The sequence below is a fragment of the Thrips palmi genome, unplaced genomic scaffold (assembly GCF_012932325.1).
Source record: "Thrips palmi isolate BJ-2018 unplaced genomic scaffold, TpBJ-2018v1 HiC_scaffold_10, whole genome shotgun sequence".
NCBI lineage: Eukaryota > Metazoa > Arthropoda > Insecta > Thysanoptera > Thripidae > Thrips > Thrips palmi.
This window is the reverse complement of record NW_023144621.1, coordinates 7298096-7323541: the sequence shown is the minus strand read 5'-3', so window position 1 is coordinate 7323541 and position 25446 is coordinate 7298096. Positions and strand designations below refer to the sequence as shown.

General features: G+C 50.2%; 6 protein-coding genes and 2 non-coding genes across 10 annotated transcripts; 6 read left to right on the top strand and 2 right to left on the bottom strand.

Moving 5' to 3' along the window:
* The first annotated feature begins 329 nt into the window (after positions 1 to 329).
* On the top strand, positions 330 to 3915 carry LOC117654206 (cuticle protein 10.9-like). Its single transcript, XM_034400460.1, has 4 exons — positions 330 to 452; positions 1261 to 2783; positions 3271 to 3445; positions 3546 to 3915. Exons 2-4 carry the CDS (start codon positions 2766 to 2768, stop codon positions 3773 to 3775), a joined length of 423 nt encoding a protein of 140 aa, XP_034256351.1. The 5' UTR covers positions 330 to 452; positions 1261 to 2765; the 3' UTR covers positions 3776 to 3915.
* On the top strand, positions 1337 to 1408 carry LOC117639112. The gene has a single exon (XR_004587344.1). It is a non-coding gene; the product is annotated as a small nucleolar RNA SNORD36 (small nucleolar RNA).
* Positions 3916 to 3922: 7 nt separating the features above from the next.
* Positions 3923 to 7502, bottom strand: LOC117654203 (stress-induced-phosphoprotein 1). Its single transcript, XM_034400453.1, has 11 exons — positions 7362 to 7502; positions 6688 to 6897; positions 6323 to 6609; positions 5999 to 6203; positions 5794 to 5920; positions 5569 to 5711; positions 5307 to 5484; positions 5059 to 5220; positions 4878 to 4981; positions 4626 to 4789; positions 3923 to 4552 (listed from the first exon to the last, which is right to left on the bottom strand). Exons 1-11 carry the CDS (start codon positions 7368 to 7370, stop codon positions 4480 to 4482), a joined length of 1662 nt encoding a protein of 553 aa, XP_034256344.1. The 5' UTR covers positions 7371 to 7502; the 3' UTR covers positions 3923 to 4479.
* A 62-nt stretch (positions 7503 to 7564) lies between these two features.
* Positions 7565 to 12102, top strand: LOC117654204 (serine/threonine-protein kinase Sgk2-like). Of its 3 annotated transcripts, none has more exons than XM_034400455.1 (10): positions 7565 to 7705; positions 8692 to 8843; positions 8921 to 9016; positions 9098 to 9234; positions 9308 to 9448; positions 9526 to 9799; positions 9886 to 10158; positions 10247 to 10420; positions 10520 to 10660; positions 10747 to 12102. In XM_034400455.1, the coding sequence occupies exons 2-10, from the start codon at positions 8754 to 8756 to the stop codon at positions 10909 to 10911; spliced, it is 1491 nt and encodes a 496-aa protein (XP_034256346.1). In that variant the 5' UTR covers positions 7565 to 7705; positions 8692 to 8753; the 3' UTR covers positions 10912 to 12102. The 3 variants fall into 3 exon arrangements, with proteins under 3 accessions (XP_034256346.1, XP_034256347.1, XP_034256345.1); XM_034400456.1 differs by lacking the exon at positions 7565 to 7705 and adding an exon at positions 7718 to 7855; XM_034400454.1 differs by lacking the exon at positions 7565 to 7705 and adding an exon at positions 7886 to 8580.
* On the bottom strand, positions 11668 to 17022 carry LOC117654553 (coiled-coil domain-containing protein 113-like). Its single transcript, XM_034401267.1, has 10 exons — positions 16875 to 17022; positions 16615 to 16737; positions 16097 to 16365; positions 16023 to 16054; positions 15681 to 15920; positions 14525 to 14757; positions 14223 to 14353; positions 13838 to 13906; positions 12627 to 12879; positions 11668 to 11714 (listed from the first exon to the last, which is right to left on the bottom strand). Exons 1-10 carry the CDS (start codon positions 17020 to 17022, stop codon positions 11668 to 11670), a joined length of 1545 nt encoding a protein of 514 aa, XP_034257158.1.
* A 934-nt stretch (positions 17023 to 17956) lies between these two features.
* Positions 17957 to 20667, top strand: LOC117654552. Its single transcript, XM_034401266.1, has 7 exons — positions 17957 to 18043; positions 18206 to 18374; positions 18633 to 18815; positions 18900 to 19034; positions 19258 to 19392; positions 19859 to 20064; positions 20385 to 20667. Exons 1-7 carry the CDS (start codon positions 18030 to 18032, stop codon positions 20665 to 20667), a joined length of 1125 nt encoding a protein of 374 aa, XP_034257157.1. The 5' UTR covers positions 17957 to 18029.
* A 1684-nt stretch (positions 20668 to 22351) lies between these two features.
* On the top strand, positions 22352 to 25338 carry LOC117647238. Its single transcript, XM_034388913.1, has 5 exons — positions 22352 to 22371; positions 24140 to 24263; positions 24405 to 24500; positions 24977 to 25132; positions 25230 to 25338. Exons 2-5 carry the CDS (start codon positions 24140 to 24142, stop codon positions 25244 to 25246), a joined length of 393 nt encoding a protein of 130 aa, XP_034244804.1. The 5' UTR covers positions 22352 to 22371; the 3' UTR covers positions 25247 to 25338.
* Trnap-cgg lies at positions 24788 to 24859 on the top strand. Its single transcript has one exon. It is a non-coding gene; the product is annotated as a tRNA-Pro (tRNA).
* Positions 25339 to 25446: the final 108 nt, after the last annotated feature.

The window sequence follows — 25446 nt, the reverse complement described above, 5'->3', positions numbered from 1 at the left end:
TAATCTAGTGCAGTTCTTTGCAAGCATTACTGAACTGCCTGCCTCTGGGCGACGAACTTCGTCAGCCCGTTTTTGAGGTCTCACCACGTGTTCGCTCGCAATTGGTTAGATTTCGGAGCATCGCCCGGGTTTCATGATGATTACCTCTAAATAATGTCTTCTTTTCCCAACATATTGATGGTGCTGTGAAAAAGAATCTGATGAGCCCTTAAACCTGCCACGTTCGCTCCTGACAGGCGGGCCTCTCCCTGTACTCTAACCTCTGAATCTAACGTGTGTTCCGTGTGTTGCAGGCCTCGCCGGCTGGCTGGAGCCTTCCTTGGGGCTGAGAACGACTGCCGTGCTGCCTCTGTTGTTGGCGGCCGAGTTCTTCAGCCTGGAGTACTGCAGGAGTCCACTTCAGCCCAGCGTCCCATGATTGCCGATTCTGTGCCACGATGCGAGTCTTGCTGGTATGTCCCCTCGATTCTAGGTCTCTGTAGTCAGTTCTTGCTTCGAACTCTCGTGGTGAGCGTGGCACACCTCGACTATTGCTGGCTATGATGAAGGACTTATTTTCCTTCTGCGGTTTCCACTGGAAAGTCTTTCTTAATGACAGGTAGAAGCGTCTGAGTCAGCTGCATAAGTCATTGTGCTATTTGCTGTCCTCTTAGTTCGTTGTGCTCCCTGCAAGGGTTTGCCTTGTTGGATAGGAAGCAGAGCACCTTTGCCAAGTTATGTGTCATTTTGGTGGTTATGAGTGTTCATATTGACGGTGATGAAGGACTTTTTTTCCTTCTGCGGTTTCCACTGGAAGGTTTTACCTATTGACAGCTAGAAGCGTCTGAGTTTTCTGAACACTTGGTTTTTTAAGTTACAATATCGTCTACGTTAACACATCTGATTAGAGCTCTGATTTTGTAATGCTGGCATAGTTTATCTCAATGTGATGAATTTACCTTGGTCTGTGTTGTTGATCTTCATGAAATGAACTAAGGCACTGATTTTTTTTATGCTGTGGCATTTAGTATTGTTGTATGCGATGAATTTACCCTTTGTGTTGTTGAATTTCTTGAAATAATTTGAGGGACTGATTTTGTAATTCTACTGTTGGTCTTCACAAATGTGATGAATTTACCTTGGTCTGTGTTGTTGATCTTTGTGAAAATAATCGAGGGACTGACTTTGTGAAGACATTAGTCCTCTTTTACATCGAGCTAAGCAGTTAATTAATGCTTCATGTTCTGCTGTACTAATTTTTGTATGTTTCTTTTATTTCAGCTTCCCCTGTTCTCCACAAACATCAGGTAAAGTCTTTTATATTTGTCAATGCAAGGCTTATGGCTTTGTTTCTTCATTGGATATGATGACCTTTTATTTATGCTGACTCTCTATGGAGCTAAATTTGAGCTTTTTAACTCTGATTATCCAATTACATAATTAAATCCTTTTCCTCTATCATTCTTTCAGTCAATACCATAAAGTTTTAATTTTAATTCCTTGTGCAGCTTACTTTGAGCCTTGACACTTACGATGCCTTTAGTTTGGAAGTTTTAAGTCTGTGATGAAACTCTGATAGGGACATCTGATCTCTTTGACGATTTATCTGTTTCTGAGCTTAATTTGCTAGTGAGTTGTCTGTGATGTTACATTGAATTTCTTCACCTGAATTTAATGAAGACATTTGACATACTGAGCAACATTGAAGTATATTCCAGTTTTACTAGCTTTGAGGCATCTTTTAACTTAATTCTACCTTTATTTGTACATCTGGTTGAAACTTTCTCAAGTGCTTTGCTGACAATGATGAAGGACTTTTTTTCCTTCTGCGGTTTCCACTGGAAGGTTTTTCCTAATGACAGCTAGAAGCGTCTGAGTTGGCTAAACACTTGTGCTACAGCGTATTTATTTTCCAAGCGTTACTTATCGATGATGACTCCCAATCACGGTCTATGAGGTAATGATTATTCTTTTCATGCATCACCAACTGAGATACCGTAACACTTCAAGTAATTTTCCTACCCTGTAAAGAAATGATTGGTCAGTGTTGAACTCTTGTCAAAAGTTCACTAAACTTGATCTTCTGAAGTTTGCATGGTGATGAATAACCCATCGGAGCCAATCCCATGACGTCTCTGATCTAAAAAATGATTTCTGATTATGCAACCTATAATGCCATGATTATAGCTATGATGTTTTTGAAGTATTTGCTACTGCTGAGTAATGATGCGGAAACTTGTCTGAGCTGTAATCATGTCTAACTTTGTTATTAATACTTTTTTTCCCCCTTTAGCCTTGGTTTATGTGGAGTAAATTGCATGAACTGTCCTGATTTGTATGATCTTATTACATTGAATAAACGTGCTTCTCATGACATGTGTACTGGTTCCATCTCTTTTAACCATGCCTTCTTCACATTTTACTGGTGATTCAGATGCATCAGAATTTTTGAACAGTCACAAATTTCAATAGAGAAATTTTAGGTCACAATTCTGAACACTGTTTTCTGATCACAATTTTGACTCCAAGCCCTGTATTGTCACTATTCGTGAATTTGTAAAGAAAGATAACAAGGCAAGGCCGACGCCTCCAGCATGTTGAATTCGAGTACAAAGTACCGCTTTCTCTGACCCCCTGCCCGTACCCCCTCTCCGCGAGTATCTTCTCTTCCGCCCCACCCGCGTGGTCTCGCGCTCCAACTCTCGCGGGTCGAGACGTCCCAGCCACACATGTCCGTTGGCCCCAGGCAGCTCCGGCAGTCGTAATCATTACGTGAGTCCGCCAACATGTTGCGCCCCGTTGTGGTGAGTCCCCTTCTTGTCTGGTCCTGGATGGAGCCAGCGCCTGGTGTGGGCACAGCTGGATGGTTGAGGACCGTCGCGGGGAGGTGCATTGGGTTGACTCAAATCGGACTAAAAGTGGGGTGAAAAGATAGATGTTTGGATGTGACATCTTCAACCGATTGAGTAGTGTCCATGAATTGGATTGATTGAAAAGAATTTAAGACGGAGCAAGGGGCGGGTTTCCCTTCTGGAACATCGAGACATGCCCAAGGCCTTCCACCTCCACAGTCTGGAACCTTGAAGGTGTTTTGGCAGGTCAACAGGTTTGACTGGAACACGCGCCAGGTACACCGCGCGGGCGGCCTTTCATTCCAGCTAGTGACATCACCAGGAAGGCCATGGCCATGGCAGTGACATCAGTTTTAACATGATTATGCCTAGGAGAGAGAGTTCAGCCTGTTTGTATTTTAGATATTTGCACTCCTGAATTGTCTCCCTTGGATTGCAGTTCCTCGCGCTTGCAAGTTTAGCAGTATGTGCTCAAGCAGGACAATTGCTGGTGGTTACTGAGGAACCACCACAACCGCCACTGCCCTACAGTTTCTCCTACGCAGCTGGCAGAGCCCCAGGACATGTGGATAGGGTGCATTCAGAGACTAGTGATGGAACCGGTGTAGTTAGAGGTTTGACTCATTTACTATATAACTGACTGGAGATCATCTCATCAGTTTTAAGAACTTGATTTTAAATACCAGGAAGCTATATTGCTTTTTTTCCCATCAGGTCAATATTCTTATGTGGACCCACGATCCAAAGTTCGCACAGTGGACTATGTGGCTGATGCTCATGGATTCCATGCCCAGCTAAGTCACCCAGTTCAAGACACTCCAACAGTGGCGGCAGCCAAGCTGAAACACCACGACCTCTTTGCTCGCATTGCTGCTGACCACGCTCGCATTGCAGCAGAGAGGGCGCTTCTAAACCCAGAAGAACACGTCCTGGTCGGCAACTAGAAAGCAGAAAACTGTACCCTTGAAAATACACATGTACTTTTTTACTTTAAAATATTTTTAAACGATTTGAATTTTATGTGGACTGGATTCATAGAAATGTAACGAAGGATCAATGATTAAAGAGAAGGAAAAAAAAAGAACCACGTGTATGCAGATATCTTCTTTATCACACCACGTACCACTACATGGGACAGTGTCTCTAGATTGCAAAATCTAGCGCTAAGAGACAGTTAGTAAGTTGAATACAGGTCCTGGAGACTTACTGGGCTTTTTTTTTTTTTAAGATCTAGTTTGGTGTTTTTACAATATTATTGAGGATTGCATTCATATGACAGTTTAATGAAACTAAAGGGAGGGATGATGAAAGAAAACAAAGTTAAAGATGATAGGACAATAACTGACCCCTTACACATGATTAAACCTAAGGAATGGCTGGCAGTATGACACAGATTCTTGTTTAAAAATGTTTTATGAGTGTTAAACTATACAATGTTCATGTTATTAAAAACAATTCCGTAAGAAGCACAAGGTGACAGAAAAACAAGAACCTTGGTAGGGAAAAAAAATCAGTCTGACAACAAAGTCCTTAGCTGCCATCATCTGGTGAGCTAAACAAAACATATTATAGCAGCTGAGCTACGTACTCTCTTATCAACCAAAGGCTTCAAGTAATGAATTCAATCCCTTGCAATCATTGAAAAGGGTCAGTGGATAGCAATCAAACCAGACTCCAACAACTTCTGAAGTTTGGCCGCAATGTCAGGGTTCTTGAGATGACTGTAACACAAAAAGCACAGTGAAAGTCTTGACAAAGAAGTTTTTTTTGGAAAATGAAGAAAGAAATACTTACTCATTAAGTGCCTTAGGGTCATTTTGCATTTGTTCTAAAATAAGTCTCATAGCTGGGTCCTTAAGAATGGCTTGAATTTCAGGGTCAGCCATTGCGCGTTTACGAACTTCATCCGGATTGGAATTTACAGCAACACTACATGAGCGGTACCCTTCTAAGGCTTCCTGTAAGATTTCAATAAAAAGAAATGAAATTAAAAAAATTTAAATACAACAAGGTGCAAAAATATTCAGTAAAAATCTATGAACTTACCGCATTGGTAGGGTCAAGTTCCAATGCCTTCTGGTATGCACTAACAGCTTTCCCTTGTTGTTGCATTCCTTGCAGAATCTTTCCTTTCCGAATCCAGCCCTTGACTGTAACAAAGGAACAACTTTTTGAGAACAGTACTCGAGTAACAAAGCAATACATCACATCCACACCAAAGACTTACTGAATTTGGGATCAAGCTCCAAACATTTCTCACAGTCCTTCAGTCCAAGATCAAATGCAGCCAATTTTGTGTAACAAGCCGCTCTATTACTGTAATACTTGCTATCTGCAGGGTTGCGTTTGATAGCTTCAGTGTAGTACTTCACAGCCTCACCATAGTTTCCTACATTTCACAAAACAGAAGAAAAAAAAACGAATGAACTATTGAATGCAAATAAAAGTAAATTTAGAAAGAAAATATTATTTTACCATTTTTGAAAAGACTGTTTCCTTTCTCCTTAGCTTCTTCAGCCTTGACAGGATCTATGTACGCTTTTTCTTCTGCTTCCTTTATTTTTTTCTCCATATCCGAAAGAAGGGTGCGAATTTCGGGAGTTCGGTGCTCCGAAAGAGATTTTTCATAGTAGGTTTTAGCACTAGACCAATCCTAAGAACAAAAAGAAGCACTCAAATTGAAAAACAATGGTCATGATGTGACATTCCCACATATTGAGAAATATTTCACACAAACCTCAAGTTTTTTGTAAGCATTGCCTATTCTGGCAAAGGCTTTAGCAATCAGTTTGAAATCAGCCCTGTTCTCACGGCCTACTTCAATAGCCTTCTCACATTGTGCAATGCACTTCTGATATTCTTTCTGTTCAAAGTAAACGGCTGGAAAACAGGAAAATGTCATTTTAAATTGTAAGTAAAGAAAAAAAATGAAGGCAGCAATATAAAAGTATAGTTAAATTACCTGCTATATTGCTCAGGTATGTTATATCTGCAGGATCCAACTCCACTGCTTTGTTGTAATGCTCAAGAGCTTTGGCAAAATCTTTTTTCTTGTAGGCGTTATTACCATTTTCTTTTTCTTTTCTAGCCTGTAGAATTGCACAAGCATTAGACTTGTGGCTTGAGATTTAACTAATAAAACATAAACTGATGCTTTGAAAATTTACCTGTCGCTGGGGTTCAGTGAGATTGGACAGGTCTTCTGCAGGTTCCTTTTTCTTCTCAGGCTCCGCAGAGCGAGGTGTCGGGCGGGGAGTAGGGCGTGGAGGCGGTTCTGAAGTGTCCATAGGTTCGTTTTCTCCCGCCATTGAAAAATTTAAGCCAAGCAAAACACATATTGTTGCCAACATTCGAGGATCTTCAAGCCCTTCCCTACGGTCAACACACATTTAATTTTGAGTTAGCATTTAAACTTCAACAATTAAGTAAATTGACACCTGGCAGCAACATAAATAACAAGTGATGACTGCAGTGAAGAGAGTGCTACTTACAATTTAGCATTAGGGTCAGTTTGAAGCTTGGTAATCATTTGAACATAGGAAGGGTCTTCCAAGTAGCCTCGTGTGCGGGGATCATTGCGAAGCTTGACAAAGAGATCAGGAGACTTGAATAGCGCTGCATCCACTCCAGGGAAAGGTGATGACTTTGCTTTGACTTCTTTTAATCCCTCGGCCAGCTGAGCGTTGGTAGGGTCCTGTCTCAGACCTTCTTCGTAAGCTTCAATAGCTTCATCAACTCTATCCAAATAAGCCAAGGCACTGCCCTTCCTCGAATAACCCTGGAAAAAGCAAAGAATTTTTAGTGTCAAGCCCAAGACTAAACAACAGAAGAAGCAACATGATAACTGCAACGTTACCTTCCCCCAATCAGGCTTTAATTTAACTGTTTTCTCAGCATCTTCCAATGCCAATTCAAACTGGTTATCTTTGGCATAGGCAGCTGAACGATTGCTGAAGAGGACATGGTTGTTTGGATCAAGAGCGATAGCATCTGAGTAGCACTTCACTGCTTCTTTAAAATTTCCTTGCTGGAGAGCAGCGTTGCCCTTCTCCTTCAGCACATTAACCTGAAATTAAAATTGATCAAAATAAGCATTCCATACTGAATTTTGATGATAAGTAGAACACACTTTTTGTATTTCTATGAATGTCATTTAAATTTCAGGACATCCAGACATTATGCACAATTCGTCCGCCTAGGAAGAACCAATAACCACAAATCATCGAGTGCCGGACGCATCAATGTACAGGTTAGTCTCAGACACGCAACAAAATCGCTCTTGAGAGAAGCAAAGTCTGAGCGAAGGATGAATGTGTGAACAATATTCCACCAGAATCCAAGTGAATGGGAAAGAATGAATTAACTAAATGGCCAATACCGATAACCATTCTAGACGGATCCACCAGCAAAACATGTGCAATACTCGGGGAATGTCACAAAAAAACGGCGATGTGATTCACAAGAAGGGCAAATTTAGTCCGCAGCGGCTTTTTAAACCAACGAAACGAGAGTTAACAGCTCGGTACTCACTTGGTCCATTTTAGCCGGTCCACAAAGAACGCCGCAAGTAAATGAGCTGCTTTGGTGCTGAACCGCCTGTCTGTCTACCTGTCTGTGTCCGTCCAGAAATTTCGAGTAATGTTGACGACGAGCAGAGATGGGATCGGAAAAGCTGGCGAGCACTTTGGCGCCACTCCGGGGTGGGCGTAATCTTCTTCCGGTCAGCATCTCTGCCGAGTACAGTCACAAACAACAACAAACATGCCAAATGCATTTTTTTTTCTCATTTTTCTTGGAATGTGCAGTGTATGTGTAGAGATCAGAGTACGGACTTCAACCTTCTTCACAGTAGTAAATCTTGAAGAATCCCCCTGGTAGGTGCAAACCGCGCATCTTTGGTAGTTCATTGAAGTTCCGTTGTTCTCTCTTTTATTACATCACTGATATGGTTTTGAAGTGTCAACCGCAACCGCTCACATGACGTGCGGGCCCAGCTCACAGCTGATAAGTTGATTCATTCAAGGGTCGGTTGTATTTTCATAGGCTGAGTCTATCTTCAATGAATCATGTATCGCCCTTTGCGTGTGGACACTGCTCCTTTTTATTGCTGTGACTTGGCCACCTGCTTTCCCCTTTCCGCGCATCTTTCAACACTTTCCCGATGTGTGGAAGTTGCACCCCGCCCCGACCTTGTTATTGTTATGTATTGCATTTGTGCAGTGTGCAATTGTGCATTCCTGTCTTGCATTTTTCGGTGCTTCCTTATGAATGGGCACCTGAGGACCATTCATAAATGAAATGCAGTTCCCCTTGTGTCTGATCAAAGTTTATAAGCACTATTCGTAGACTCTTTCATCCTTTATGTACTTAGTCTTCTTGACAAGCATTGCTGTGCCCGCTGAAGTTTTATAATTTATGAGCTGAATTCTATCGATACTTTTTTGAAATGTATTATGAAGCTATGAAATTCCTCTCCCAGCTTGCCACTCCCAGCCACTAGTTTTGAGGTGGTAGGGATATGAATGAGGCAAAGTCCAGCCACCTTTTGTGGAGGGGGATGTTTATTCTGGTAGTTGTTTTTGACCATCAAGCTTTGCTCTCATTTCAACTTGATAGTCCTCTGCTTGATGCCTCATATTCAGTAGGTCTGTCATTCTGAAGTGGTCTGACTCCTCAGCTAGTTCTGTCATTATGATCGACTTTCTAAGCCTTCTCTGTGATCTGCGAAGTCATGTCAATAAAGAATCAGGTGCAGTAGCAGCAATGATTTGGCTTGTGAAGCATTAACACATGTGCACCACTAAGAGAAACAAGACAAACTTTATTGCAGAATTTTAACTCAGGCCATTGTTTGTTTCAGAATTTTCTTATTCATGGATTCAACCACATGCTGGGTTTGGTACCAAGTCTAGTCTTGGAATTATGCTAGCTGCCAATATGCCTGAGTGTACTCCATCTACAACGGCATCAGTTGAAGACTCTGAAATCAGAGAAAAGGAAAAGAAATTCACGGTATTATATCTTAAGAATTGACTGACTGTGCTGTAATTGTGGTCATAGTTGCTGTACCTTCAGGAATTATTTTTCAGGTTTATAAAGTGGCCATTAGCTCTGATAATGATTCATGGTTTGTGTTTCGGCGATACAATGAGTTTTACAAACTTTTTGATATTCTTCGGAAACAGGTACCTATGTCTGTTTACTCATGCATATGTTGACTTTTACTAGTCTCAGTATTTTTCAATTGACTTCCTTTAATTGTGTAGGTTCCTGGTATTCAATTAAAACTTCCTGGCAAAAAGCTGTTTGGGAACAATTTAGACCCTCAGTTTATTGCATCAAGACAAGAAGGACTTGACATGTTTTTACAACAGCTAATGCAAGATAAGAAACTTCTTGAAATGTAAGGCATCTTTGAATTGTATTTGAGTATTGCATCAGTGTTCAGATGATAAAATTTTATTGTTACTTAACAGACCAGAAGTTCGAGCCTTCCTTCAACTTGATCGCCCTAAGTTGAGTTCTGAAGGTGACGGAGAACTGGAAGATACTACAGAAGGGGTTGATGTCTGTGAAAAATTGAACCAACTTAACTTGGGACCCTCTGAACGATTATAGTAAGTAAATTTCAGCCATATAAGCAGTTATTTGTTAGCTTACTGTATCACTTATTGAAATGTAATCTTGCCAACAGTGCTAAACCTCGAGATTTTGAGTTCCTACGTGTTATTGGGAAAGGAAGCTATGGTAAAGTCCTCCTAGCTCGTCATTGTTCTGAAGGACAGTATTATGCAATCAAAATTCTCAGTAAAAGAGTGATCTTGCGGAAAAATGAAGTTCGTCATGTAATGGCAGAGCGAGATATCTTACTGAAAAATGTTCATCATCCATTTCTTGTTGGTCTTCATTATTCCTTCCAGACTACTGATAAACTATACTTTGTCCTTGATTATGTTAATGGTGGTGAGGTAAGCCAACTTTCATTAATGAACACTGACTTCATGTTGTGTTGAGTGGGGAATTTTTCATTCTCAATTGATTTTTACTGTTGCAGCTCTTCTTTCATCTGCAGCGAGAGCGCACATTCCCTGAAAGTAGAGCTCGGTTTTACGCCGGGGAAATTTCTCTTGCCCTAGGATATCTTCATTCTTTGAACATTGTGTATAGGGATCTGAAGCCTGAGAACATACTCCTTGATGCCCAAGGTCATATTGTGTTGACTGACTTTGGCCTCTCCAAAGAAGTAGGGGACCTAATGGGGGTCGAGACAACTCACACTTTCTGTGGAACGCCTGAGTATTTAGCACCAGAAATAATCAGGAAAGAGGTGAGCTCAAATCACAATTTTGATTAACCATGTGACTTAATGTTCATTTCTCCAAAGTTTATCATGTTTTGGGTTTGTTATTTTTCAGCCTTATGGAAGAGCTGTGGATTGGTGGTGCTTAGGGGCTGTCCTTTACGAAATGTTATATGGGCTTCCCCCCTTCTACAGCCGTAATACTTCTGAAATGTATGAGCGTATTCTGAATAAGCCGCTAACACTTCGTTCAGGAACATCTGAAAGTGCAAGGGATCTTCTTAGTCAAGTAAGTTTCATTCCAGACTATTCAAGAGTACTGTTTTAAATACAAAATCAAAGCAAAAACATTAGCATTACTCATTTTCTTCATGCATTTGTTACATAGCTGCTTGAGAAGGATCCCAGGATGCGACTTGGATATGCAGAAGGAGACCTGGAGAATCTGAAAATGCACTCATTTTTCTCTCAAATCAATTGGGATGATTTATTTGCCAAAAAAGTCAGACCGCCTTTCAATCCAAATGTGGTGAGTTGCTTCTCTCGTGTTCCACTTTGTCTTCTTTCATGGATATTCAGCTCACTCATTGTGTCATATTTTCTTATTTCTTGTAGCATGAAGTTTTTGATTTACGCCACATTGATCCTGAGTTCACCAGAGAAGCTGTCTCAAGCTCTGTCGCCCGATCACATTCTACAACAAGTATTCTGACGGCCAGTGTACGAGAAGCTGATGATATATTTGCAGGATTTTCTTATGCTGCACCAATGGATTTGTGAAAAGTTGTTTAGTTGTAGTTCACGTAAAGTATTACTTCTACCCACTGTTTAAGATACTTTTATACAGCTTTATACTGAAAGACCCTACTTAAAAGTTTTCCTAAATTCAGCTCATTGTTAAGTTAAGTTGTTTGTATTATGGTTGCCATCATATCTTCAGCAGAATTTACTGCTGTGTACTTTATAGTTATCAATTTTGCTAAATCAAAGTTTAATTCGTATCCATTGCAAGACTTGGTCCAATGGCATGTGCAGTTATTATATATTATATTCTATATAAATGTTATCTTTTATTCCTGGCTGCTTTCTGCCCTGCCATTCAGTATTGTGCTGCAATTTACTAGTGTAAGTTCTAGTCGTAGTATGATTTCAGATTTTTAAAAGAGCTATTATGTGTTACTCATTACCTAGAATAATTTAAAAAATCTTTATTTTTTGATATATTTTGAATTGAGTTTTGTGCACCTGTGTTTTCTCTTAATGGTAGAGCATTTGAGCCGACTGAATTTGAGTGCTTTTGGTATTCTGTAAGACCATAGTCTACAGACTTTATGAAATTGTTGTAATCATGTCTGCTTAATTAATGGTGTCGCATTCTGGTGAATATAATCTATTTTTGTCATTAATGACATCTACCTGTGATATTGTGTGAATGTGAGGAGGACATATTCTGCCCTGAAGCACAAAGAAATTTGGCTTTCCCTCAAAATGGACTGTAATTTCTTTCAATATTCGAAGACTATTGCAAGACAATACTTAGATCATCAGGTCCCAAGGTAAAGAAAAGTCATTTCTCATGGCATCTGCATGATATATATGATACAGAGATCATAATAGACCATAAATTGCTTATTATAGAACTTTTATTAGACTTGCATTGTAACAGAATGGAAATTCATAGTTGTACGTACGTAGGTCTGTAATGATGTTTTCAATGAAAAAAACATTTCTATCGCATCAAGTAAGATGTTCTTCCATACTGAAGAGCTGGATATTTACCATGACACATTACATAAGTAGCAATTATCTTTATTTCTGCTGTGTTAGTGTTCTAACAGTTACTCATGAAAGCGCATTGTGCCTTGATCTCTTATGTACTCTTATTTTGTGCCAAAAATAATGTATCGCTGTGATGTTTGATTGCAAAAGATTTTGTATTGTATTGGTTTTAATAAAGTGTACATGAACGGACACACGCGTTTCCTTTCCGATGACCCATCGCCTTACGTCCAGAAAGGGGCGTCTCGTGCCAAAGATAAGGCACGGTCGGCGTTCCACAGTGGGCCAGAAGACCGGTGGACGCGGCCAGAACTCTAGACGCATTTTGAGCTCCAGAGTCGCTAAACGGGACTCGATCCGAACGTGTGACCCCACCATTCGATTCAGCGTTCGGAGAGCAATCCATTGGTGGGGTCACACGTTCGGTTCAAGTACCATTTAGCGACTCCGGCGCTCAAAACGCGTCTAGAGTTTTCACCGCCTCCAGCGGTCTTCTGGCCCACTGTACGTGCCGGAGAGCTGAGAGCGTCACTTGGAGCTGCCGCTGCTTCTGCTCGGGCTGGTGCAGCTGCTGCCACTGGCACTGGCCGCGGCGCTGGGGCTGCTGCTGCTGCGGCTGCGGTGTCGGCTGGCCGCGCGACTCCGCCTGCGTCTCTGCCTCGGCCGCCTCCTCCTGGCCGGGGCGCTGGTGCCGGCCGCGGACAGCGGCGCCCTGCCCCTCTCGGACGACGTCTCCGTCAGCTCGTCGGCGCGGGCCTCGGCCTCGGCGCCCTGCTGGCCGTGGAGGCCGTGCGGCGGGCCGGGCCGGGTGCGCGCCGAGGCGGCGGCCGAGGCCGTGGCCTGCATGGCCTTGCGCAGGTCTCGCGCCGTGTGCTGCTGCACGCCGCAGCGCCGCCACCACACGGCCACGGCCCGGCGCAGCACGTCCAGGTCCTGCTTGAGGCGCACGTACGCCAGCACGTCGGGCACCTGCAGCACGGCGAGCAGCAGGGACACACTGACACACTGAGGAACCGGCGGTGGCAAGGCAAGGATCCAGAGCCGGCCGAAGTAGCACTTTTCGCCTACTTGCAGGGGCAAAGTGTGGCCGTTTCCCTACCATTCATGCCCGACACAAGCTCGCCTGCACTGCAAAACGAGACGCGGCCGTCCTTACAAGGTGGGCGGCTGTCGAGCTGCCAAGGGTGGTCAATTGTCCTTGTCCTTCCCCCTCCCCTCCCCACTGGATTCGCGCCTGGGACCCAGATGGACTGTCAGTCACGGGCGCCGGCGATTTTATAGTCGAAATCCCATAAAACGGTGTCGAAAAGAGGGAAGCCCTCCCCTCCTCTTTTCCAGTGTGCGCGTGGCCCCACAACGCAATGGCGATGGCGAGGCCCGTGGGTGGTGACTAATTGCGCGACGCCTTTGGAGTCTTTGCACAGCTTGCACAGGGACCAAGCCTTTTCAAGAGACAGGCCACCTTGGCTGCGTGCGAGTAATAATGAGAACACAAGTGTGTGCCGTTCTCCCGAAGGCGGCCCCGGCTTCGACTTCCCCCGAAAGCCTCCTGCTGCCCGTCGCCCACTCGCCCGTCCGCGGCGCGTGCACACACTCGTTTTTTTTTTTTTTTTGTGACTCCGGGAAAACGATGGAAAAGGGGAGGGCTCGAGAAACTTGCCGGCTCCTGGCGGCTCGGGGGTAGCGAACCGAGCGTCGGACGCGCCCATGGCCACAAACCGCCGTGGGGGCAGCTTAACCTCTGACGCGTTCGACCCAGATCACCAATGACTTAACTGCGTTCCACAAGGACCGTGGCACACGTTCGGTTCGAGTCCCATTTGGCGACTCTAGAGCTCAAAACGCGTCTAGAATTTGGCCGCCACGGGTCTTCTGGCCCACTGTGCGGCGGGCCCCGGCCACACTAAGGCCCCACTGTCGCACTCACCGTGTGCCTCTCCATGCGCATGCGGATGTTGTTGAGGGCGGCGTCGGCCTTGCTGACGTCCTCCAGGACCTGCGGCGGAACAGGTTAGGTTAAACCACCGCACCGGCAAACCAGACTGATTTTCCCAAAGTGTCGTGTCATAAAGGGCCAAAAAACCGGTGGAGGCGACCGAAATTCTGGACGCGTTTTGAGCTTCAGAGTCGCTGAATGGGACTCAAACCAAAAGTGTGATCCCCCACTAATGGATCGCTCTTCGAACGAGGAGTACATTGGTGGGGTCACACGTTCGGTTCGAGTCCTGTTTAGCGACTCTGAAGCTCAAAACAAACACGTCTAGAGTTTCAGCCGCCTCCACCGGTCTTCTGACAAATCCACTGCGCCTCGCCTTGTGCTCGTCTCGCTCCAGCGTGGCGATCTGGTTCCGCTTGGAGGCGCAGTCCCTCTGGATGCCGTTGAGGTGCTTGGTGAGGTCGGAGAGCCGCTTCTTGCTCGCCAGCAGTCTGGACGTGGCGCTCCCTGCGCAGCGCAGCGCATGCACTCCGTTTTACAAACCGGCGGCCTTCGTTCCAAATTAGCTTTCCCAAGTCTGTCCCCCTCCCTCCTGATTGCGAAGGATCATTTCGTCGCTCTGTCTCTCTCGCACCTGAACGGGACGCACCATGAGTGCGAGAGAGACAGAGAGCCAACCTGAGATGTTCTTGAGGTCGATGAGGTGCCGGTTCTTGTTGTCGATCTTGCGCTGGTACTCCTCGATCTCGATGTTGATCTTGTCGAAGTCCACGGGGCGCAGCGCGTCGCCCAGCTCCCGCTTCACGGCGATGTCCGCCCGGACGCGCTTGTGGTGCGCGCGCAGCGAGGCCGTCTTGAGGCGCAGCCTGTCCACCGTGGCGTCCGCCAGCTTCATCAGGTCCGTCATGTAGCTGCCGGACAACGACACTGTCAAACTTGAAATGCGGAGGTGTGGTATTTTTAGGCTCCGCACTTGGAAGTTAGCGGCCAAAAAAACAAAAAAGACGCGTTTTGTGCTGCAGAGTCGCTAAAAAGGACTCAAACCGAACGTGTGACCCCACCAATATATTGCTCTCCAAACGAGGAGTCCATTGGTGGGGGTCACATGTTCTGTTCGAGTCCCGTTTTGCGACTCTGAATCTCATAACGCGTCTATAGTTTTGGCCGCCTCCACCGGTCTTCTGGCCCACTGTGCCCTATCTCTCGGCATCGGCACGGTGCAAACGTGGAGAACTCCATATGGCATACGATCATGTGTGGTCTAGCCCTTAATGGCGGGTAGGCAGCCACCCAAGCGTTGGACACGGGTGTTGTGCGGGGCAGGCTACCTCGGCCGGCGTTGAGCGCCGCGCACTGGCGTGCGGTTGGCTTTGCACTCTCGTGGCTTTATGCCTGCTGAGCTTCGTCGCTCTGTCTCTTTCGCACCCCTACGGCCCGCCCCACGAGTGCGAGAGAGATATAGAGCAACGGAAGCAGTGTTCGGAGTCAGCCAGCTGTTCATGCACACTTCCGATTACGTCCGCCCTCCGCCCCAACAGGCACTGTAGACCTCAAGCGGCCTCGAGGCCTTCACCGCACTGTGGGCTAGAAGACCAGCGCAGGCGGCCCAAACTCTAAACGCGTTTTGAGCTGCAGAGCCGCTAAACAGGATTCGAACCGATCTTGTGATTCATCGTTTAGAGAGCAATGTGGTGGGGTCACACGTTCGGTTCGAGTCCCATTTAGGAACTCTGAACTGGAGCTCAAAACGCGTCAGGGGTTTTGACCGCCTCCGCCGGTCTTCTGGCCCACTGCGCGTTCACCGGTCCTCCAGACCTCCACCACCTCAACCCACCGGTGGAACTTCTCCGCCGTGGCGCGGCCGAGGCCGAAGTCTCCCCCCGCGCCGGCCGCGGCGACGGCGTCGAGGCCGACGCTGGCGGCGCGCGTCTCGGCCAGCTGCGCCGCGGCCTCCTCCATCTGCGCCCTGAGGTGGGCCACCGTCGCCTCGCCGTGCTGGCGCAGCTGCCGCGTGCGCTTCTCCTCCAGGAAGGCCGCCTCCTCGGTCATGTCGATGCGCTGGCTGAAGCTCATCCTGAGAAAAAAGTAATAATTAAAATTAGAATCCCACGCGCGCCATACTCGCAGATGTCCCACGCCTGGACTCGTTCTCTCTTTCCTTTTTTTCCTTTCTCACCTGGGCACCTTGTCCAGCGAGCCCGCCGCGCACTTGGCCGAGGCCTGCTTCGCCCTGAGCGCGGCGAGGCGCGCCGTGGCGGCGCCGCTGGCCGACTCCGACGTGGCGGACGCGGCGGACGCGGCGGACGCCGCCATCCTGGAGCGCGTCTGCGAGCGCGAGCGCTCCGAGCGGCTGAGCGTCGTGGCCCCGGACATGGTGTTGACGGGGGACGTCGTCGACGTGCTCTTCGGCGGCTGGCTCCCCTGGCTGGCGGGGGCGGCGTCCTCGCTGGCCGCGGGCTCGGACCCGGACACACGCTTGCCGGCCGCCGCGGCCTCTTCTTCCAGGATGGCCGACATGCCTGGAAAGCTCCTCGGTTTGGTTTGCGACCACCAGGCGCGGACAACCCACAGTGGGCCAGAAGACCGGTGGAGGCGGTCAAAATTCTAGACGCGTTTTGAGCTCCAGAATCAGTAACACAGGGACTCAATCCGAGCGCGTGGATTCAATGGATTCCTCGTTCGGAGAGCAATCCATTGATTGGGTCACACGTTCAGTCAAAGTCCCATTTATCGACTCTGGAGTTCAAAACGCGTCTAGAATTACGCACCTGCCAGAAGTTCGGGGCTCTCCCTGGACAACTTGTCGTGGAACACCTCGTTCTCCAGCTGCATCAGCAGGTTGGCCTTCTGCAGCAGCGCGAGCACGTTGTCCAGCTCGTCGAATGACAGCGCTGCGCAACAACCAAGTCACTCAACACTCACGTCTAGAGTTTTGGCCGCCGGTCTTCTGATTCACTGTGTGCGGGTGGGCAACTCTTGCGATCCCCCTTTACAAAACTGTCTGTGGATCCGCCCCCGCTCCACGCACCTTCAGGCACGATGTCGGCGAACGCGTCCGCCGAGGACACCGTCTTCGAGAAGGACTGCTCGCCGGACAGCGTCGACGGCGTCCTGTCCGATGAGGATCCCGTCCTGCCGTCCAGGGTCCGCGCTGACGCGGACCTCCTGCTCGTCATGACGAGTGTCGTCTGCTAGCGTCGTCTGCTGGAGCCATGCGGGGCCCTGACGGGGCCTCGGGGACGCCAGCTTCGATTGTCAGCCACCGCACCTCCGCCCCCTCTGGGGCCCTCTGGCGTTCCGCCACTCCCGTGCCCCCGTGCCCCCCGGGGCGGGGCCCCACTGTCGCGTCAACCCCTATGGCTGCGGGGGTCTTGCGGGGATGTGCCTCGCCTCTCCCCCGCGCGCGCTTCCCCAGGACGCCGACACGGTGATGGACGTGACCGCTTTGGGCCGCGCCAACTGCAGGCACGCGATCCGGCACTCCCCTACCGTCTCTCTCGCACTCATGGGGCGTGCCCTGTAGGTGCGAGAGAGACAGAGCGACGAAAACGACTCTCGGATTAAGTCCGCTGGCATGCCCATAGCCATGCCATGCCGCCATGGCCCACTGTTGCTCTAGTTGCTCCCTCTATTCCCAGAGCGCTCCCTCCATTCCTCCATTCGCAGCTTTTATTGTTGACCCGCCAGGCCATCCATCCACCCACCCATCCTCTCAGAGCCTCGCAGTCACAGCCAACTGCGCAGAGGAAAGTCGGAAAAATGCGCACCAAAACTCGCGGGCCAAGTTTGGCAACACCGGTTGGGCTTTCCCTGGGGAGGGTGGGTTCAGCTGCCCCTGTTCTTCCCTATGGGCCAAGAAGCAGCAAGGCTGGTTCCGAGGAACCGTTTCGACGCTCTGTCTCTCTCCCTCTTATAGGGCGTCCTCGACAGGTGCGAGAGAGACGGAGCGACGAAAACGACTCTCGGAATCAGCCCACAGAAAACAGTGCGTCGTCGCTGTGGCAACCTCGGCGTCGCGCCGGCGCCGCGCGGTGCGCCCCCAGCGCGCCCCTGGCTGCCCCCGCCGCCGCCCCCGGCCGCCACCCCGGCAGGGCCCAGACAGGGCCCCGGCCCCAGAGAGCGGACTGAGGACTGAGCGGCGGGCGGGGGCGCTCTCGCCGCGTCGCGTCCTGCAAAAACCACCATGGGAGTGTACAGGTTTGCTGTTTGCTATACCCCGTTGCGAACACTCTGCTCAAACCGGTGTGCCCTGCCGTTTGATTCCGCAGCCGTCGCTCCGTCTCTCTCGCACTCATGGACCGTTCCGTTGGGTGCGGGAGTGACGGAAGCATGGATCCAACTGCTGGCACCCTCCCGCAGGCTGCCCCTATGCCCGCCCCCGAAGCCGCCCCCGAAGGAGTACGCGCCATGCGGTTTCGGCGGCGACTACCAGTGGCTGTGCCAGAAGCCGCTGGCCAACATCGACGCCTACAAGACGTCCTCCGGCGTGGGGCTGTACCAGATCCACCCCATCAGCGAGCGCTACGACGTGAGTACGCGCGCGGCCTCGGTGACGGCCTCGGTGACGGCCTCGGTGACGATGTCCTGGAGCGGATCCAGGAGGAGGGGCGTAAAGACGGTTTTGTTACCTCCTCCTTGGATACTTTTCCTGCAAGTAGGCAGAAGCGCTACTCTCTCCCCTCCTTGGAAAAATCCTGGGTCGGTGCCTGTTGACGTCCTCGTTGTCGACCTCGGTGACGTTTTTGTTGACGGCCTCGATGACGACGACCACGTTTGCCTGCTGCAGCGCGTGCGGAGGCCACTGCCATGCCACCTGGCGACGCGCGACGCTGCCGTGACTTGGGACCAGCACTTGACCACCACGGGCCTGGCCCACGACCTCAAGGAGCCCACCAAGGACCCCGCCACCTTCGCCGGCAACTACATCAGCGCCGGCCGCATGACCCTGGCGCGCAAGTTCGACGAGCACGTACGCGACACTGTAACTCGTCGTTTTAGTATTGTGGGCGTTTTGACGTCGTCTATTTACGCGGAGAACGACTCCTTGTTTCAGATAAAGCACCGGCCGCACAACAGCAGCGTCGACACCTGTCCGGCCGCTTCCGTCACCAACTCGACGTACCTGCGGAATGACGTCATCCCCACGCTGGGGAAGCTCGTCGACCTCTCGCCCGACGTCGAGTGCCCGGTTCGATATCTCGTTCACCTTGTTCGAAACCTCATCATTCACTTTGATCAATATCTCGACATTCACTTTGTTCAATATGTCAACATTCACTTTGTTCCATATCTCAAAATTCACTTTGTTTGATATCTCGATGCTCATTTAGTTCGATATCTCGATATGCTCTGTTTCCCGCCAACGACAACATGACCCATTCTCGAACCAGTGCTTGTATTTTGGGACTCAGGTTCGCAGCGATGGGCTCTCGGTGCAGCCGCTGGTGCCGCCGGAGGGCGGCGGCTTCGTGCGCCTGCTGGACCCCATGGTGTCCACGTCGGCCATGGACTACCACCCGCACACGGAGCGCCAGCAGAGCGACCAGGTAGGCCAGCCGCCATTCCAAGTAAATACATATATCGCAGTAAAAGACTGCACCAAAGAAATCAAGGTGGAGATTTAGTCCATTCTTACAAAAGAAATTCGATACAATATCTATGGTGTACAATGATTTTCAGAGGTAAGTTGCAAAGTCAGGTGCACCTCTATGTGATGAATTTTTTCAATAATCTGGAGAACTTTCACCATTATGTGGAGAATTTTTCACTGCAATACGGATCGAATACGGAGAATTTTGACTACAAGATTTTAAGGGTGCAGCGCCAACCATCGCCAGCGTCTTCCACCTCCACCGCAGAACAAGCAAAGCAGGACTCCGAGACTCGTCTGTGTCACTCTGTCTCTCTCGCACCAACACGCAACGCCCCATGAGTTGGTGCGAGAGAGACAGCGACGAACACGGTTCTTGCAGGATCAGTCGACTGTGACCCTCCGCGCGCTGTGTGCTGCAGGTGGGCCAGAAGAACGTGATGACGTACTGGGACGCGGAGGGCTACCACCGCGCCCAGGGCTGGGGCTACGGGCCGCGCGACTCGGTGCGCGTCAGCTCGCTGCTGTCCACGCGCTCCGACCCCGACCCCGTCTACGACAAGGAGCAGTTCGCCCACCGCGCCGTGCACCGCCGCCTGCCCACCAGGGTGCCCGCCGTGCCCAACAAGTACGTCGCACAGAAGGCCGGAGCACCGGTGGAGGCGGCCAAAATTCTAAACGCGTTTTGAGCTCCCGAGTCGCTAAACAGGACTCGAACCGAACGTGTGATGCCACCAATGGATTCCTCGTTCGGAGAGCAATCCTTTGGTGGGGTCACACGTTCGGTTCGAGTCCCATTTAGCGACTCGGGAGCTCAAAACGCGTTTAGAATTTTGGCCGCCTCCACCGGTGCTCTGGCCCACTGTGCGTCGCTCTGTCTCTGTCGCACTCATCGGGCGTCCCATAAGTGTGCGAGAGAGACAGAGCGACGAAACGTCTCGTCCGCAGGGGCCTGCAGAGCGAGCAGCAGGCGTCGTTCCGGCTGCCGCTGGACGACTTCGTGTCGCACCGCTGGGGCACTGGCGGCGTCGAGTACCCCGTGGCGCTGTACGCCAACACGCTGTCCGAGCTGCTCGCCGTGCCCGCCATGTACTGCCCCGAGAGCGCGCACTACGGCACGGGGGTGCCCGTCAAGACCATGGTGGACACGGGGCCCGCCTTCCACGGCCTGCCCGTGCACCGGCCTTGCCCGCCCCGGCTGTGCAGTCCCTTCAAGAAGCCAAGGCCCTAGTCCATGGCGGCACCGCACAGCGGCACAGCGCACGCCGAATTAAATTTAGATTCAATGTCATTGTGTACACACTGTTTGTAGCGGGTTGAAAATGAGATTGGGGTGAGCATGGGGTGAGATGGAACCACGTTCGACTCGATTTTCGAATTATGTGGGTACCGAATTACGAACTGTGGACCAGAAGACCGGTGGAGGCGGTCAAAACTCTGGACGCGTTTTGAACTCCAGAGTCGCTAAACAGGACTCGAACCGAACGTGAGACCCCACCAATGGATTGCTCTCCGAACGAGGAATCCATTGGTGGGGTACCACGTTCGGTTCGAGTCCCATTTAGCGACTCTGGAGTTCAAAACGCGTCTGTGATTTTGACCCCCCCCCCTCCCCCACGGTCTTCGCTGGCCCGCTGTACTACGTCGAAACTCGGGCTGGGTGTAAGCAGTTCGATCTTATTTCTCCCCGCCCGAAAAATCGAGCCCCGTGCTAACAGTGTACGACTGAGGAAAAGGAGTGGGTTCGTGGAACAGCCTGTGTTCGGGAGGTCAATTCCTTTCTGCTTTTATTCTTTCCCGTGACGGCGTGGAGATAAGTCCGGCAACGCAATCAACAACGGAACACTGCTTGCTGCTACTATGTACGAACCAAAACGAAAACACGCATCAATAAAGAAAGAGAACAAGCCTGGCCGCAGTGTTTTCCTTTGAGAATCTGTGAAACGAAGTGGCGGCGGTGTGACCAAAGCCCGGCACGGACTTCCCCCTCCGCCACGACGCGCGAAGCCCTGGGCAAACCGCGAGTGTTTGCTCGTAAGTGTGTGCGCGTGTGTCTGTGTGTGTGTGTGTGGAGAGAGAGAGGGAGGGGGAGAGGAGTAAATCTCGCAGTCCGACAAGGAATGATGGCGCCGCGGCTTCTGCAATTTGGCAATAAATACAATTGGTGTTCCGCGGTGCTATACACGCGTGTACACGCTTCGTCTCGAGTACGGCGCCAGCTTCCTGGCGGACTGTAGGAGATTCCGAGAGTCGTATTCGTCGCTCTGTCTCCCTCGCACTCATGGGGCGTCCCCCATGGGTGCGGGAGGGACAGAGCGACGAAAATGACTTTCGAAATCACTCTGGAGGCAGAAGAGGAGTCCCATCCCATTGGTACCCGCCCGTCCGCGGGGCGGGCGGAGCCCAGCTTGCTCTCCGCCAGCACACTGATTCCCTGATTCCGAGCGTCGCTCTGTCCCTCTCGCACCTACAGGCGACGCCCCACGAGTGCGAGAGAGACAGAGCGACGTAAACGACTCTCGGAATGAGTCCGCAGAGCCGCCGGAGCCCCGGCCTTGGCTAGCCTTGGACGGGACGGACCAACTTGTTCTCTCGAAGCGGTAGTATGTCACTTCGCGAAGCAACAAGCGCGAAGCGCGAGCTTGCTCGAGTCGTTTCCGCTGGTCGCCACGCGCGAGCCTCCTCCGCAGGCACACAGGAAGGAAGTGACCCGGCCGCCCGGGCGCGGGTTCGGAACCAGGATCCAGCAGACGGAGAGTCGTTTTCGTCGCTCAGTCTCTCTCGCACTCGTGGGACTTCCCTATAGGTACGAGAGAGATGCAGCGATGGAAACGACTCTCGGCCAAGCGCGGATCCAGGGGAAGGGGCAAAAGGTCAACCCCTTCCCCCCTTCCGCCCTTTGACCGCTTGGTAGCAGCCAATAGCAGCCTTAGAGGTAGGCAAAGAGCAACACTTTGTCCCTGAAAGTAGGCAAAAAGTGCTACTTTTCCCTTTCAGGCCGGCTCTGGATCCGCCACTGCTCCCGGCCGGGCTGGACCTGCTGGCTGATTCCGGGCACCGCTTTCGTAGAGAGCCTCGAATTTCATCGCCCTGTCTCTCTCGCACTCACGGGGCGTCCCGCATAGGTGTGAGAGAGACGGAGCGACGAAAGCAGTGCTCCGCCCGCAATGCCCGCAAGCGCATCGATGCGTTGCCGCGTCAGCTTGTCAATTATTGTCCAAGTGGGAAAAAAGAGAAAAATAGTCCGGGGAGCTGCCGTTGTCTGGTTGCGCATGGATGGACACGCACACATGGATTCCAGCCGCACACACAAACGCATGCGCGCGCGCGCGTGTGTGTGTGTGTGTGCTGTGTGTCTCTGTGTGCAGCCGTCGGCACCACTCGGAAACATTTTTCAGGCAGCAAATGCACTGGACTGGACACACACACGCAGGGCGGCAGATAACAACAAAACGGCCTCTTTCTGAACGAGGGCATGGAAATGGGCGCAGCCATATCCGACTGCGTTCAGCAACAACATCAGCAGCAACAACAATTAAAAACGGAAACATTCCCAAGACACGGTGCGCGGCGCTGCCCCAGTTTGGTCAGGTTTTCTTTTCTTCACGATAACTTTACGTTCTTTACCAGACGCATAGAAAAACCGAAAAACCTCCCCGCCGTACTCTTCCAGTGTGGTACTCACGCCTCGCAGGCTCAGATAACGCTCACGCCCCCAAGACCCTCCCACAGTGGGCCAGAAGACCGGTGGAGACGGTCAAAATTCCGGACGGTTTTGAGCTTCAGAGTCGCTGAATGGGTCTCGAAACAAACGCGTGACACCACCAATGGATTGCTCTCCGAACGAGGAATCCATTGATGGGGTCACACGCTCAGTTTGAGTCCCATTTAGCGACTCTGGAGCTCAAAACGCATCTAGAATTTTGGCCGCTTCCACCGGTCTTCTGGCCCACTGCGCCCCGCGATCTGGCCGAACGAGCGCGCTCGCCGTACAGTGGTGGTGGAGTCGCTCCGTCTCTCTCGCACGCACAGCGACGCACAGTGCGCCCCTTCGAAGTCCGAGGGACACAGAGCGACCGCCCTATCCCTTTGTCGGCCCGCAAAGTGGCGAGATAAGCCCTTGGGCCATCCTCCGCCGGCGCGCCCCGTTCGAATAATTGCGCGCGATGGACGACAACAAAAACGAAAACAACAACGACAAGAGGCCCGGCGGCGCGAAGCGCGAGGACCTAGGGGGCCGCGGCACCGGCGGCCGTTCGGCGTGGCGCCGCCGCGCGAGAGCACACACCACACCAGTCGGCGGTCTGAAGCGCCGGTGTGAAGTTTGAGAAGCGCCAGCCAGCGCCAAGCCTTCCCCAGGACGCGCGCGTCGTCGCGGAGGACGCTCTCGCCAAGGTGTTGTTGTTGTTGTTTTCCAGTGGAGGTGCCGTTGTTTCGTTTTTCAGTGAAAGTGTTGTTGAATCAATGGAAACGGACCTGTTATTTTTCAGTGGAAGTAGTGTTGTTTTCAGTGGAACTGTTGTTTTTGTTCTACGCAAGAGCTGTCGTTTTCCAGTGGAAGTGTAGCAGGCGGATTTCAGTGGAAGTGTAGTGGCTGATTTTACAGAGGATGTGTTTTTCCTGTTTTTTCACTGGAGGTGTTGTTGTTGTTTTCCAGTGTAAATGCTGTTGTTGTTTTTCAGTGTAAAAGTTTGTTGTTGAAGATGGAGGATGCGTGGCTCCTGCTCGTGTTGGTGGCGGCCGCGGGCGTGGAGCTGGGCCGCACGCAGCCGGTCGTGAGGAGCATCGGAAGCATCAGTGTGCAGCACGACAACGTTCAAGTTCTAGGTGCGCACACCGGGAAAAATGTTTGAATGCTCGCGCGCATTCCCCCTGGTTAACCACAAGACGTCCGGTTTGGGCCGCCTGGAGCGGGCGAGTGGGCCCATTCATCTGAAGAGAGCTCACGGCTGTCGTTTTGTGTCGCAGGCCAAACGGAGAACTGCAAGAGCGTGTCCATCCCCGCCACCACCATGTGCGGCCCCGGCTTGGAGTGCAGCCCGGCATCGGGGACGTGCGTGCCTGGTAGGGAAGCGTAGGGAAGCCCCAAAGGCTGCAAAGCAACGGGCCAGAGTGTCTCTGTCAAGTCAGTGTCTACCTGCAAGCAACTTCCCATCCCATCTCCCATTCGCCTCGCCCTGTACCAGTGTACCGTGCACTACTTTCTGTCCCTCCCTGGCCGCGCGGAGGCGAGCCGCATCACCGCTCCACCTCGCCGCGGCTGCGCGCGCATCGCGCCCCCACCACTCCTTCCCCCACCACCACTGTACAGCCAGGGATTCAAGTGCGCGTCTTACGGTGGCCTTCAGCATGGCCTGTTGGTCTAGGGGTATGATTCTCGCTTCGGGTGCGAGAGGTCCCGGGTTCAAATCCCGGACAGGCCCAGATGTCTCTCTGAGACTGACATTTTGCTTCCGGGGACATTTTCCTCTAACGACATGGCAATTTCTCTACAGAGAAACAATTCTCAGAATGACGATTTATTTTTAATTGTTTCACAGTTCGTCAGCGGCCGAGCCAATACCAGAACCATCCCGAGAAACTTTTTAGATACAACAAACTCAGCTTGAAGAACCAAGGCAGACAGAGCTTCAACAGTTTATCACAGACTGACGATAAACCACTTAAGTCTCCATGGTCCTTCTCTTGGAATAAAGGTAAGACATTATCAATCCTAATTTATATTACTGTAGTTCTTAAACTTTCTTAAACATCGATTGGTCTAAAACACAATAAACACTTATCTCATTTCAGGTGCAATCAGACTATGAGTTTTCAGAAACATGTGTTTGAAGTTAAAAATGCCATTTTAATTATTTTTAATGAACAGAAAATTAAATTATCCATATGGGAAAAAATTAAAGAAAAAGTTTAAATTTCTTTTGTCCTCACTTCCCACTATTTCAGGTAGGCCAATACACATGGGTGGACACATTTGCGACTAGACTTTCAGAAAAATAACAAGGCACAG

What these genes read in the sequence shown, in the direction of transcription:
- LOC117654204 (XM_034400454.1), top strand. Translation starts at nt 8,523, where the DNA reads ATGATCGACTTTCTAAGCCTTCTCTGTGATCTGCGAAGTCATGTCAAT. An exon ending in AAAAGGAAAAGAAATTCACG is followed by an intron (nt 8,844 to 8,920) that starts GTATTATATCTT and finishes ATTATTTTTCAG; the next exon opens with GTTTATAAAGTGGCCATTAG. An exon ending in CAAGGGATCTTCTTAGTCAA is followed by an intron (nt 10,421 to 10,519) that starts GTAAGTTTCATT and finishes TTTGTTACATAG; the next exon opens with CTGCTTGAGAAGGATCCCAG.
- LOC117654553 (XM_034401267.1), bottom strand. Translation starts at nt 17,022, where the DNA reads ATGACGAGCAGGAGGTCCGCGTCAGCGCGGACCCTGGACGGCAGGACG. An exon ending in TCGCTGGACAAGGTGCCCAG is followed by an intron (nt 15,921 to 16,022) that starts GTGAGAAAGGAA and finishes CTTTTTTCTCAG; the next exon opens with GATGAGCTTCAGCCAGCGCA. An exon ending in CGACCTCAAGAACATCTCAG is followed by an intron (nt 14,354 to 14,524) that starts GTTGGCTCTCTG and finishes TGCGCTGCGCAG; the next exon opens with GGAGCGCCACGTCCAGACTG.
- LOC117654206 (XM_034400460.1), top strand. An exon ending in TGGAACCGGTGTAGTTAGAG is followed by an intron (nt 3,446 to 3,545) that starts GTTTGACTCATT and finishes TTTTCCCATCAG; the next exon opens with GTCAATATTCTTATGTGGAC.
- LOC117647238 (XM_034388913.1), top strand. Translation starts at nt 24,140, where the DNA reads ATGGAGGATGCGTGGCTCCTGCTCGTGTTGGTGGCGGCCGCGGGCGTG. An exon ending in CGACAACGTTCAAGTTCTAG is followed by an intron (nt 24,264 to 24,404) that starts GTGCGCACACCG and finishes TTTGTGTCGCAG; the next exon opens with GCCAAACGGAGAACTGCAAG. An exon ending in ATCGGGGACGTGCGTGCCTG is followed by an intron (nt 24,501 to 24,976) that starts GTAGGGAAGCGT and finishes ATTGTTTCACAG; the next exon opens with TTCGTCAGCGGCCGAGCCAA.
- LOC117654203 (XM_034400453.1), bottom strand. An exon ending in ATGCTTACAAAAAACTTGAG is followed by an intron (nt 5,485 to 5,568) that starts GTTTGTGTGAAA and finishes TTTTGTTCTTAG; the next exon opens with GATTGGTCTAGTGCTAAAAC. An exon ending in GGAGCTTGATCCCAAATTCA is followed by an intron (nt 4,982 to 5,058) that starts GTAAGTCTTTGG and finishes CCTTTGTTACAG; the next exon opens with TCAAGGGCTGGATTCGGAAA.
- LOC117654552 (XM_034401266.1), top strand. An exon ending in CGCGCAAGTTCGACGAGCAC is followed by an intron (nt 18,816 to 18,899) that starts GTACGCGACACT and finishes TCCTTGTTTCAG; the next exon opens with ATAAAGCACCGGCCGCACAA. An exon ending in GTGCCCGCCGTGCCCAACAA is followed by an intron (nt 20,065 to 20,384) that starts GTACGTCGCACA and finishes TCTCGTCCGCAG; the next exon opens with GGGCCTGCAGAGCGAGCAGC.